This window comes from Physeter macrocephalus, chromosome 12, assembly GCF_002837175.3.
Source record: "Physeter macrocephalus isolate SW-GA chromosome 12, ASM283717v5, whole genome shotgun sequence".
In the NCBI taxonomy this organism is placed as follows: domain Eukaryota; kingdom Metazoa; phylum Chordata; class Mammalia; order Artiodactyla; family Physeteridae; genus Physeter; species Physeter macrocephalus.
The window spans coordinates 88,588,708-88,602,394 of NC_041225.1; the positions used below are offsets into that span (position 1 = coordinate 88,588,708).

The window sequence follows — 13,687 nt, forward strand, 5'->3', positions numbered from 1 at the left end:
GGTGATGGAATTCTTGACTTATGTGTCGTTTTAAACGTTGTTTGTCCAGTGGGCAGAAATGGAGGGCCGAACTGCGCGGTACCAACTCCAATTGTCATTAAACTCTCCCGTACCCCACATTAGGAGTCTTCCTTTTTACAACGCTTTATTACAAACATCGCGAGAACAGAGTGGTCCCTTTGGCCCCTCCCCTCAAGCCACCTCAACCCACCCACTTCTCGCCTGACGTCAGCGGCGCGCCGGAGCGCGTGAACACCGGGGGAGGAAGTGCTCTCGGCGGAAGTGATCGCTGCGTGAATCATGGGTGGGATGATTGCCGGCCGGCTCTATCTAAGGCTGCTGCGAGCATCCTCCAAGTACATGGCTAAGAGCCCACTCGAGGGCGTGCCACCCTCCAGGGGTCTTCACGCGGGGCGCGGGCCCAGAAGGCTCTCCATCGAAGGCAACATTGGTAAGGGCCGGAAAGTAGCTGCCAAGCCTCGGCCTCCGCAGAGTAGGTGCCTGAGAGGTTGGGAAAGGGGGCCTGGAACCCCTTCCCTCTCGAGCAGATGCGGCCGGACTGCTTGTTCTGAGCTGCCAAACCTTTCCCCTCTCAAGGTGCGCAGTGGGCCTTTGCCAGTTGGAATTTTCAGACGTCAGGCCTCAGTACTCTCCCACAGGGACAGGTTTATTGAGGCATAAAAGCCACGCAGTCTGTAGATAGGACAAGAGCTAGCTTGTTTGGGTAGAGAAAAATGGAAGCGACAAGGAGCAGGGTGCAATTTCTTTGTTCTCCTAAGGTAAGGTTGCCAGATTTAGGGGAGAAAAAGAGGATGCCCATTTAAAATAGCATTTCCGATAACGAATAATATTTTAGTGTGTGTCCTATGCAATATTTGGAACATACACTAAAAAAAAAAAATCTAAAATTCAAATTTAAGTGGGTGTCCTTATTTTATCTGGCAACCCTACCCTAAGAGAGTTCCTAAACTCCAGTCATTCAAATACCACTTTCACTATTTTTGCCATGTCTCTTTGCTGTTCCCACTATAATTTCTTAGCATTTTTCTTAGAAGCAGCTCACTTTTTAAACTTAAAAACGTGTGTTAAATTAAAAATGACTGTTATAAGAGAGAATAGAAGTCCAGTACCTTAAATAAAAATAATTTTAAAATAAAATGAAAGCAAAACATTTCAGTGTTACTAAATGTTTCTGATGTTACTAAATTCTTACTTGAGGCTTTTACCTGTTAAAGTGCTGAGCCCTAAAAAGGGATTAGCAAGTGTTAAGTATTGAAGACATTCTTGCAGCAAACTGAGAATTTCTCAGTTTACAAATTAAACATATAGCCCTTTGAGCAACTTCCATATTCCAGCACTGTTCCTGGCACTGAGGATACAGCAGTGAACAGAACAAATAAAAGTCTCTGCTCTCAGGGAACCCTAGTAGAGAGAGACAGACTATAAACAATATAAAGTAAGCAAAGTAAACAGTATGTTAGATAATAATGAGTGCGATGGAGAGAATTCAGGGATGAGGGATTGAGGGAAGTTGCAATTTTAAATTGAATGATCAAGACAGGCCTCACTGAGAAAGTGACATTTGAGCAAAAACCTGAAGAAGGTGAAGGAGTGAACCATGTGGATAATGGGGAGAAGAATCTTCCAGGCAGAGGGAAGACCAAGTGCAAAGGCCCTGAGGTGGGAAGTGTGTTCAGGGAACAGGCGGAAAGCCGTTGTGGGTGGAGTGGAGTGCGCAAGGGGGATGGTGGGGGAGATGAGGTCAGTTGGTAAGGGGTGGCTAGATTGTATAGACTGTATAGTTCATTATGCATTTTTACTCTGATTGAGATGGGAAGCTGTTGGAAGGTTTGAGCAGTTAAGTGACATGATATGACTTAGATTATAAAAAGATCACTCTGGCTGATATGTTGAAAATAGAAGGTGTCAGGAAGTTGTTGCAATGATGAGTTATGGTGTGTTGGACCAGGATGGTAACAGTGGAGGTGGTGAGGAGTGATTAGATTCTACTTTCATTTAAGGTAGGGTACACTGGATTTGGTAACAGGAGGATGTGGAGTATAAGATAAAGAGGGGTCAGTGATGACTCTAATCATTTTGGCCTGAGCAACTTGAAAGACAGAGTTCCAGTTTTCTTAGATGGAGAAGTGTGGGAAGAACAGCCTGGGGGCAGAGGGTCAAGTTTTTGGTCTTAGGTATGTTAGGTTTTTATATGCTTACTAGATATGTAAGTAGGGTTGTTGAATAGTCGGTTGGATATATGAGTCCAGAGTTGAGAGTCTCCCTGGACTGGAGTTATACATGTAGATGGTATTTAAAGCCAGGAGCCTATGTGTGTTGATGAAAAGGACCACGTCCTGGGCACGCAAATGTTAGCGAGATTGAGGCGATGGGAAGGAACCAGCAAAAGAGACTGAGAAGGAATGACCAGTGAAATAGGAGGAAAGCCAAAAGAATGATATGCTGGAAACCAAGCGAAGGTGTTCGGGGAAGGAGTGATCGACTGTGTAATGCTGTTTAAGTAATGGAGCTCTTTGGTGAACTTGAGCAATTTATAGGAGTGGGAGGGGTGAAAGTCTGATTGCATAAGTTCCAGGAGAATGGGAGGTGAGGCATTGGAGACAGTGGGTTAAGACAACTATTTGCAAGTTTTCCTAGAAAGGGGAGACGTGGGGTGGTAGCTGAAATGGGAAGAGGGTTGAAAGGGTTGTTTTTTTTGTTTTGTTTTTTTTCTTTTTGTAAGAGGAATTAGATGATGTTTATAAGCTGGTAGAGAGGGAAAAGATTGGTGAAACAGGAGAGAGGATAGACTTGCCAGTGATTTTAGTAAGCAAGAAGGAATGCAATCTCTTGCCCAAGTGGAGAGAGGTTGGCTTTACCTAGGAGCACAGGTTATCCCTGATAACGGGGAGAATGGCAACATAAATGATTACTGACTCGAGCAGGCGTGGCAGGAACTTGGGGAAGGTGTTCTGGTTGTGTCTGTTTTCTCAGTGAAATAAGAAGAAAGATCAGCTAAGAGTGAGTGTGAGGAGAGAGGAAAGACATGAAATAGTCTGGTGAGTGAGGAGAAGAAATACAGAATTGCTGGGCGGCGTTAAGGACCCATTTGGACTTAGTGGTCTTGAATTTAAAGTGAGACCAGTCACCACAGCTGTGTGTTTTTCTCCAGCCAAATCAGAAACATTGAAAGGAATGAGAAGGGCTGCCTGCCTCATGGTGTTATTTAAAGATGTTCTGTCCCATACTTTGGGAAACATGCCCCTAAAGGAAGCTCTGTCCTCAGAGCCCAGAGAGGTACAGAGTATTTCACAAAGTAAGTGGCTTGGACAGACCATCAGGTGAGGTTTGAGCTGCCTCTCCCAATTTTCCTGACCTTTTCAGATTTCTGTGCATCCTTCTTGCTTTCTCATGCAGGCGAGGCTTGCTGAGTGTCTACTGTGGAGTTAGACTCAGATGTGGTACAGCTCCTCTCCTTTAAGGAACTCACAACTAAGTGGGAGGAGCAGACTTCTAAACATAATTTCTGTGCTGTGTGATGAGTGCTATGTTTGGACATGGAAACTCAGAATCTCTGGGGTAGGAATTCCTACCCCAGAGGAAAGAGTGTTCCAGGCACAGGAAGTAACACTTGCCAACGCAGATCCTGAAGAAACATGCAGTTTTAATATCAGGCTTGTGCCTGGAGTTTAAAGGGCCTGTGAGAGGATAGCAGAACAAGAGTTTGGAAGGGTAGGATATGCCAGATGTTGAACAGCTAGGAGTTTCTCATGTAGGCTGTGGGAGGATACTGAAGACTTAAAGCCAGTATGTGCCATGGCCAGATAAATTTTTAAAAGGGAATTGGCTAGAATGAATAAATAAAAAGAAAGCTTCATAAAGCAGGCACTTTGCATGTCTCGTTTGCTATAGTACCCATCGTACCTTGCATCCAATTTGTTGAATGTATGAATAGGAACAGAGTTTGGAGTAGACAGACTAGGTTTTGTGGCTGTTGTAGTCGTTGGAGGGAGGGAAGATGTAGGCGTGAACAGAGAGAATGGCGGAACAGAGAAGACATGATGGTTTGAGAAAGAGTTTGGAAGTGGGATTGACAGGACTTGGTGGCCACTTGGAGGTGAGGGATAAGGAGGTATAATTTGGACACTGACTCTGAAAACTGAGGATGGAAAGGAAGAGGAAGTCTGGGGAGGTAAGAGTGATGCTTGGAGGAGGTGCCTCTGAGACAAACAGAGATAGATGTTCTGAGGTAGATTAGGGTAAGTGCCTGCAGTGAAGAGACGGATTGGAGCTGAGATCTCAGCTATGGAAGTTGTTGACTTGTGGGGGTAGTTGTTGAAGCCTTGGAAGTGAATGCAGTTGCCTAAAGAAAGTGTGACTAATGAGAAGTGGACTGGGGGACCTTAATCTGGCTAGTTTTGTCTCCTATTATTCTCCATCACCCCACACACTGTGATGACTCTCCCCGACAGAATGGAGCACCTCCTCCTCTGTGTGCTCACATAACATTTTGTACCCTCAACTGCTGCAAGCACTTGAGTTCTGTTGAGATTGTCTGCACCTTCAGTACCTTCCCTGGGTTAGCCACGTAGTGTCTTGTTCATCTTTGTGTCACCAGCACCTAACCCACACCTGGCCCTTTGTACTCATTCAGTGTTTACCAGATGCTTGAATCCTGTGCTGTGACATTCGTGTGGAAGTTAGTCATTGGTGTCCACAGAGGAAATACGGTAAACTGCTTTTACTGTCAGATCAAATAGTTATCTTGTTCTCTAACCACAGGTGGCATCCCCCCCAAATGAGAGTATCCATTCAGGAAACCTGAAGAGGGGAAGGTGAACCCCTGTCCCAGCTGAAGTTAGATATGTTTATCATAGAGTTAGATATGCTTTTCTTGTAGTCCTGCTGCTCTAAAGCTTAATCTGATCCTGTGGGTGCAGACAGGAGCATGTAAGGAAAATGGATCAGTGAAGTAGCAAGTAAGGGCATCTAGCCTGTGCAATGAGCCATATGCCATGTGTGATTAAGAGTCAAAAGCTTGGAACCTAGAATCCCTTAAAATCTAAAAAATAAAATACCTAGCCTATCTATTAAGTGTGTTCATCACTAAAGTGTATTATCGCCTTCCAAAGCCAGTTATTTTATGATTACAAACCTAAATTGAAGAAAGGATCGCCGCAGGAAATACTGTCAGTGAGTCAACTCAGACTAGTCTCACTTTGTTTTATTTTTATTTTTTATTTTTTATTTTATTTTTTTTTTTTGCGGTATGCGCGGGCCTCTCACTGTTGTGGCCTCTCCCGTCGTGGAGCACAGGCTCCGGACCCGCAGGCTCAGCGGCCATGGCTCACGGGCCCAGCCGCTCCGCGGCATGTGGGATCTTCCCGGACCGGGGCACGAACCCGTGTCGCCTGCATTGGCAGGCGGTCTCTCAACCACTGCGCCACCAGGGAAGCCCTTTTATTTTGTTTTTGTTTTTGTTTTTTTCATTTTGATTTTCAAAGACCCAACAGAGAAGAAACCTCACTTTTGCCATCTAGAGACTTGTATGTAAAGCAGTGGAGAGCTTCCCTAAATAACATATCCTCCAGCATTCACAATTAGTGATTTAACATCACTAATGTCATCTTTTACTTTCACTAAGTATAAACATTTGGGCAAGAATTCTAGGGAAAAAAAAGACCTATTTAATCCAAACATTGTATCTAATATACAATGTTTGGAGTAAGTTGGATTCTCTGTTTCTGTGATTCACCTCATTCCCTCCATCCATCTCCATTCTTAGCACCTGGCCAGATACTCAGGATGCAAAGGATATAGGTTAGTCCCTGTCTTCAGAAAGTGAGCTTCCAGTCTAGCTGGAGAGAGTGGTGAGTCAACAAATTATTACAGTGTGATGCCTCTGTAGACCAGAGCAGGCAGTAATTAACTCTGCCCAAGGATAAAGTGGAGCTGGAGAGAGTTCAAGGAGACCTCACTGAGAAGGCGACAGTGAAAGGATGAATCAACTGGTGGGCAGAGGTGGTGAGGGCATTCCAGATCACCAAGGGTCTCGTGCTAAACACAGAAGTTTGAGTTGTACTCTGGAAGCTGTGAGGAACTTTTTTTTTAAACAACAAATTTTTTTTTTCCTCATGAAAAGAAGATAAAAGTAATCAGGGCTGAAATATATCAAGTTTCTTTTAAGTCAGCTGAGTGATTTTTTTCTGCCAGAATTCTTTTAGGCTCAGAGCCTATTTGATCCTGGGTGCTTAGCCTCGATATAAGTTCCTTGAGGGCAGCATCTCAGCTCACTTCGTCATTTTAGTTATAGTACCCACCATTAGTGGCTACTCTGTAAACATCTGTTGGTTGAATGAATGAATGCAGCATCAAATGTAGTTCCTGAAATAAAGGCTTTAAATTTTCTTTGGAAGAATTTTTTTGTTTAAGGATAGGCAGCTTTATATTTACTGCTTTTGTTTGCTTTTTGGTACAGGGTTTTACATCTTGTTCAGAAGAAAATGCCTGAAGATGATGGTATATTTAAGAGGCTGCCATGAACTACAACTATATTAAATTTAAAATAATACATCATTTTGAGTGTTACATCAGATACTATTATCTTACTGCTAGGTTTTCGTATAATGTAGCTATAACAGGCATTGTAGTTTATAGAAAAATCTGTGGGAGAAAAGAACTATTATTCAGGAAGAGATGAATGTTAACAACAGAACTCTTTGGTCCAGCCTGTGGAATGACGATCCTGGTGCTAATAAAAATCAACATGTTGATATAATGTACTCTAACAAAGTACCTCCCACCCTTTCTCAAGTCATGGCACACATAATAAAGTACAGTGATAGCCAAGGCCCTAAAGCAAGGTTTAATGCTGCTTATGACATCGGATACCTCCCAAATTTCATGATATTAAAAAGTATATTGAAAGAGAACAGTTAAGCCGGGATCTAACTTAATTGTGATAAGTCTGAGATAATGATATCAAAAGAGGCTAGTGCTCAGCATAGAGACCAGAGGGAGGCATTTGTCAGTTGGCCCAGCGTTGCCTGAAGAAGAGAGACTTTGGTGCATACAGATGTTCTGCTCACTAGGAGGAGGCCAGTGTAGCAGTGGAAAACCAGAGAACGCCATTCTTATGAGACCCCTGGGAATACTTTAAAAACTATTACAGTCAGGTATCATAGCCTTAAAAAAGTTATGTCTAGTTTTAATATAAATACATAATTTTGAATTATTTTTTAAAATAATTATTCTATATCTGTGGGTGGTGCCTGGCACAGCTGAGTTCCCTTGGAATGCAGTTTAAGAAATGCCGCCCTATGGAAAATTACCCAGGCTCTCCAAGCCTTACAGCATCATGGATGGCAAAGCTCCTAGGACCTTCCACCACCATTTACTGTCATTCTTTGCTGAAACTCTGGCTTCTCATTGCTAAACTGGATTTCCAAAAGCTTTGGAATGGGGAATGGGGTGCAAGGTGGGGGTGTTGCCCTGGTGTGACTGTTCCAGTAATTGGAACTGTGTATTTCCCATTACATCTCATTTATTGGCATTCCGGGTTTTGTGTGTTTAAATGGCATAAGTCAGTCTTCTCAGAGTACTGACTGCCCTTGGGTGAACTAATAGTGTCTCATCTCAGAGGTGAAGTTGGCACGCCCTAACGCTCAGGGCCCTTCCTTTCCATCTGTAATCGTTCCTTGGGTAGTTGTTTTTAACTTTTAAAAAATTTAAGTAATTCTAACAACCATTCAACTTCCCCCCATCTAACAAATCAGTTACCTTCATCTTTTCGTATTAATTAAAATAATTTTTCAGCCCATAGCCAGAGACCATGTTTTAGGCTTAATCACCAACCTGCAATCTAAATATTGACTATCTGTGCCAAATATTTTAAAGTAGGGACTATTCAGGACAGGTAGGTATCTGATAATAAACAAATTCAACCAATTTGTAATTCCCGCAACTCTGTTGGGCACTCCGTGACAAGCCCAAAGGGTTTTATTTAGTAGTCTGGGCTGTGGTTTTGGAACCCATATTTTTAAAAAAAACACCTCTGTTGATTGTGATCAGATTGTTCTAGATAGCAATCTCCAATATAAGTCTGCATCACGATCACTTGGGGCATGCTTTAAAAATGTGGATTCCTGGGATCCAACCTCAGAGATTCAGATCCTGTTAGGAAACCAAAATTGAGGCTCATGAAAGAATCAAAACAATTAAATGCTAAATGTATCAGAGGCAGTTAATAAATATTGCTTGTTTGATTCAGCTGCCCAATGTGGTAGGGATTTGGTGTGAGCTGGAGATGTCCTGAACTTTGCGGAAGAGGTAGGCCCTATGCTTAGTGGAGGAAGGGATTTAGACCCAGGCTGAGCAGAGCAGGGAAAGGCATTTGTTCACTGAAGTGTGGGAGGAGCAGAGGCTGAGCACATGCGCAGAGGCACACAGGAGTTGGCTGGAGTTGGGACTGAGAGATGAGTGTGACTGTACAAGAGGTACAGATTTATGTGTTTGTTCTTTACCCTGAGTGTTCAGAGAAGAGTTGGAGTGGTGTGTAATAAATGTCAGATATCAGATGTGTGGGCTGTTCTGCTGAGATGTCCCTTTGCTCCTGATCAGTAACCATGAGTGGCTGATAGAATTGACTGGAAGGGTGCCTCCCCCTTCCTTCTCTTCCTTCCATTTGGGTTCCTCCTAAGGGTAGAACTCACTTGAGAAAGATCACCTCTCATAGGGGAGATTGAACTCCAAGCACATTGTTATGGTTCATGTTTTGATTTTTAACAAATGTGGGTTTCATAGGGAACTGGAATTAATAATGTATTACATGTTTTATTCATTCAGCTAGGTCATTAGTCTGGGCTTTGGTTCCTGCCCTGAAGGAACCCCATCTTCTACCTAAAGAAACAGAATTACAATGGCAGTGATGGAGTCTTACCCAGATTGCCAAGCCAAGCACAAAGGAGCTAATCCAACTTAGAGGCATCGGGGTCCTGAAAGCCTTCACACAGGAGGTGTATCTGACAGAATCTGAAGATTGAGTAGGAGTTGGCCAGGTGAGGAGAAAGCATATGCAAAGTCACATTTGCAGCAGACAGCATGGCATGATTAGAGTTGCAAAGAGTTTGGTCCAGTGGGAGCTCAGGATGCCGGAAGGGAAGTGAGGCAGAGAGGTCTATGCAGGGGCCAGATTTTGATGTGTTTTATAGGCCATGCTAAAGGATTTGAATTTTGTTGTGAAGGCAATAGGGAGCTGCCAGAGGATTTTAAGCAGTGTTACTTTGTGTTCAGTGTGGCTGCAGTATGAATGACGGATTGAAGAGGGCAAGGCCAGAGTTGGAGAGGCAAGAAATGAAAGCCTGGTCTTGAGCAGGAGGTGGGAATAGAGAGAAAAGGACAGATGTGGAAATTTTAGAAGGCAGGTTGAAAAGCAGTTGGTGGCGACTTGAGGTTTGGCAGAGAAGGAAGAAGTCCTGACTGAGTGGATAGTGCTGTCTTACCCTGAGGTTGGGATATGGGAGAAAGCTCAGTTTGGTGGGGAAGATGATGAGTTCATTTACGGAATATATTGACTTTGAGTTGTTTGCAGGACGTCCAAGTGGAAATGTCTGCAGGGCTCTTAGATAGTGAGTCTGGAATTCAGGAAGGTATGGGCTAGATGTTGGTGTAAATAGGAAAAGAGAACTTGAATGTTGTGGTACTAGGTTAATTTCATCTCCAAAATATTTCTCAAAGCAATCACTACTTTCCACCTCTTCTGCTCTCTCCTTGGTTGAAGCTACTATTATCTTCTAACTGGTCTGCCTAATTCTACATCAGTGCAACAGCAGGTGGAGTGGTCTTTTAAAAATGACATGGTCGGGGCTTCCCTGGTGGCGCAGTGGTTGAGAGTCCGCCTGCCGATGCAGGGGACACGGGTTCGTGCCCCGGTCCGGGAAGATCCCATATGCCGCGGAGCGGCTGGGCCCGTGAGCCATGGCCGCTGAGCCTGCGCGTCCGGAGCCTGTGCTCCACAACGGGAGAGGCCACAACAGTGAGAGGCCCGCATACCGCAAAAAAAAAAAAAATAATAATAATAATAGTGACATGGTCATTTCCCTGCTTAAAACCCATCATCACTGATATCCTTGCCCTTAGAATAGAATTCAAACTTTTTACCATGGTATACGGCCCCATGTGACCTGGCCCCGGCCTGCCTTCCAGCCTCTCCACACTCATTTTGAGCCATTCTTCTCCCTCGTTTGACCACACTGTCACTTGAAGGCCACAGATTCCTCTTTGTCTTCTTGTGTGCCGTTTTTCTCTTTTCCCAACCTTTCCCCCACTCTTGGCCTGACCAGTCCTCGTCTTTCAGGTCTCACCTCAGGTAACATTTTTCAGAGGAACCTTCCTTGATCTCCTGAGCTACATTAGAGCCATCCTGCATTTTTCTTTCCTAGCATTTAATACAATTTGTTGTTAGTTACTTGTGTTTATTTGGTATCTGTCTCTCGTACAAGCTCTGTGAGGGCAAAATCCATCCTGTGTTTTGTTTACCATTGTACCTCCAGTGCCGGACAGTCTGAGCACATAATAGCACTCCCTGAATATTGGTTAGATTTGTTGAATGAATGAGGGTCATTGTCTTCATTTTCTATCTTGAAAAACTTGTAATTTTTATACTGTCACCGAATAAATAGGACTGTGCGATTCAAGCTTTACAACACATGTAGCTGATTTCATCTACTTTTGAGAGTCTATTCCATTTTTAACTGTTATTAAATACTCTTTTCCTCTGAGAGGTTGGGACATTAAAATTACAAATCAAATCTTAAGGGTATTTTTCCTCCCTGTTGCCTGCATTTATTATGGTGACTCTGGTTAGTCTGACAGTGATGTGGCTGCTGAGTTTTGAAATTGGAAAAACTGGTACTTGTTCCCTTGAGTTGGGCATTTGTGACAGGGTTTAGTAGCAGCCTTCTCCTGCAACCCTGATTTGAGATGCATCCCAATACATGCTGTTTGCATTGCAGCTGTGGGAAAATCCACCTTTGTGAAGTTACTCATGAAAACTTACCCAGAGTGGCACGTAGCTACAGAACCTGTAGCAACATGGCAGAATGTCCAGGCTGCTGGCACCCAAAACGTAAGTTTTCAGTTGTGGTGGGTAGTTGGCAGGCATAGGTGAATAAACTAATTGTAATAATCTAATTTGCTCTGAGCAGGTAAAGTAGTCCAGTTTGAATCTCCTTTTTAAAATATCAGCACCTTCATTGCCTGAAGCAGACCATGTACACCAGAGAGGATATGACTTGTTGCAATATGTTTAGTTTTGATTTTCGTGGTTTTTACATGTCTATATAAGTGACTGTCTCTGTTCTTTGTGGTTTCCCAAAGCATGTCCAGCCATCCTGGCTTTGAAGATTAGTTTTGTCATTCCTACCTTTAAGTATATTACTGAAACTGACCATAAGGATTAGTAGTTAATTATAATGATTTTAACTTATTGATGAAGTCTTAGAAATTGAAAGGGACCTTAGAGAGCATCTTGTCACATTTTGAGTCAATGCAGAAATAATAGCTAACGTTTATATAAAGTACATACTATGTACAGTGCTATCCCAAGCACTGTACATTCCATGTATGCCTCGTGGCTTAAGCCCTAGTGCCAGGTATGTTGCTTTGGGAGAGCACCAAACCACCAGCCACATCAGTGTGAGTAGGAAAGAACCAAATTGGACGTGACCCTAGAGGTAGCTGAGGGAGTAGCAGCACCATGCCTCAGTCTCCACAGACTCCTGCAGTCCTGGGAACATTCACTGAGTGCCTCATTCTTGTTTTTACAACCTATTGTTAGAAAGTTCTTGTATGAGCCACTTTGCATACCTGTGACTCTTGACTCATTGGTTCAAATTCTGCCTGTTAAGTCTTTTAACTTTTCCACATGGCAACCCTTCATACATTTCTAAGGCAATGATTTGCCTGCTTTTTCTCCCCCTCAAGTCTTCTCTCTTTGAAACCAAATACCATTTTCCTCCAGACTATTTTTCATGCTGAAGTAACTTTGTCTAGGAGATGTGCTCCAGTTTGTTAGTTTTCCACCTAGATTTTAGTAAGAGTGGTACTCAGAGCTGAACAGGACATTCTGGATGTAGTCTAAATGGTATAGAATATCATAGAACTTGTTCTGGGTGCCATTTATGGGTTATTCCAACTTAGGATTGTGTTACCTTTTTTGGCAGACAAATAAAATACTTATTGAGGATATTTGTTTTTTAAACTGTCTCCATATGTGTATATGTATATGTGTGCATGTGTGTGTGTATTTGTGAAATTAACTTTTACATTTAGAAAATAAATTATCTTTTTCTGAGTATGCCACAGGTCACCTTTTTTGGGGATTTAAAAATATATCCACAAATCGTTTGATACTCTTTCCTTCAAGAAGTGGACCTTAATTCTCCCCTTGAGTGTGACCTGGACTTAGTGACTTGCTTCTAATGAATACAGTGTAGCAGGTTTAACAGTGTGTGACTTTTTATGGTAGGTCATAAAAGACATTGTATCTTCCATCTTGTTCTCTCTTGATCATTTGGCTCTGGTGTTGCCAGCTGCCATATAATGCAGCATACCTGTCTGTGAAGAGGCCCACACAGCAAGGAACTGAGTCCTCCTTCCAGCAGCTTTGTGAGTGAGTCTTGGAAGCAGATCCTTCAATCCCCAGTCAGGTCTTCAGATGACTGTAGCCTCAGCCAATGTCATGACTGAAATCTCATGGAAAACCTTGAGGCAAAACCACCCAGCTAAGCTGTGTCCCAAATTCCTTTCCAACAGAAATGGATTTAATGAATGTTTTTTGTTTAAATCACTAAATTTTGTCAAAACTTAGATAACTAATACTCCCATAATCCCATTATCCAGAGGTAAAACAGTTAACATTTTTGTCCTTTTAGATTTCTATCTACAAAGGAGAAAATGTATATATTTACATACACTTATATAAATGTATAGAACGTATATACATTTCCTCTTTTAAAACAAAAATTGTGATTGTCACTTGCATGTCACTTGATATCCAAGGTCTTCTTCCTTTTACCTTTACAAGGTAATGTCATTTTAATGGTTGCTGTATACTGCATAATATGGTGTACTATCATTTAGTTATTCAGTCTTTTATTTTGAATACTTAGTTTTCTAATTTCTCCCTATTATAAACAGTGTCACAATGATGAATATTTTTGTAGCTATATCTTTTTTCTTTTTAAGAGCTAATTTTGAGGGTAATCTAGAACTGGAATTTTGATGTCCAAAAACAACATGTTTTGTTGAGACTTTTGTTATATTTTATAGAATTTTCCTTCAGAAAAGTTGTACTATTTTTCTCATATTTTCAGCAACACTGGGTGTTATTTTTTTTTTTTCATCCTTTCTGATTTGAGAGGCAAGAAAATGAATGGTGTGTTATTTTATTTTACATTTCTTTGATTACCAGTGAATTGAACAACTTTTTAATGTTTATTGGCCATTTATTAGTATTCTTTAGTGAACTGCCTATTCAAACCTCTTGCTTTTTTTTTTTTTCTCTATTGAGTTCTTCAGGTTTTTGTAATGGCTTCATAAGAACTTGTATGTTAAATATCTCAGACATCAATTACAGGAAAAAATCTATAAAAAATACAAACACATGGAGGCTAAACAATAAACTACT

The 13,687-nt window shown here is 42.0% G+C and overlaps 1 protein-coding gene across 11 annotated transcripts in view; it reads left to right on the forward strand.

The window, feature by feature from the left end:
• Nucleotides 1-256: 256 nt before the first annotated feature.
• DGUOK (deoxyguanosine kinase) overlaps nt 257-13,687 on the forward strand; it is a 35,294-nt gene continuing 21,863 nt past the window's right edge. For 2 of the 11 annotated variants that reach the window (XR_448600.4, XM_028496671.2), the window contains exons 1-2: nt 259-451; nt 11,013-11,125. Coding sequence is in view for 5 of the 11 variants with exons in the window: in XM_028496671.2 (XP_028352472.1) it covers nt 301-451; nt 11,013-11,125 (264 nt within the window). In the remaining 6 variants the exon portion in view is untranslated. Of the gene's footprint in view, nt 452-497; nt 598-8,844; nt 9,057-11,012; nt 11,126-13,687 lie in introns of those variants that run through there. The other 9 variants (XM_028496672.2, XM_007120082.4, XM_024133540.3 and 6 more) reach the window with 9 other exon arrangements.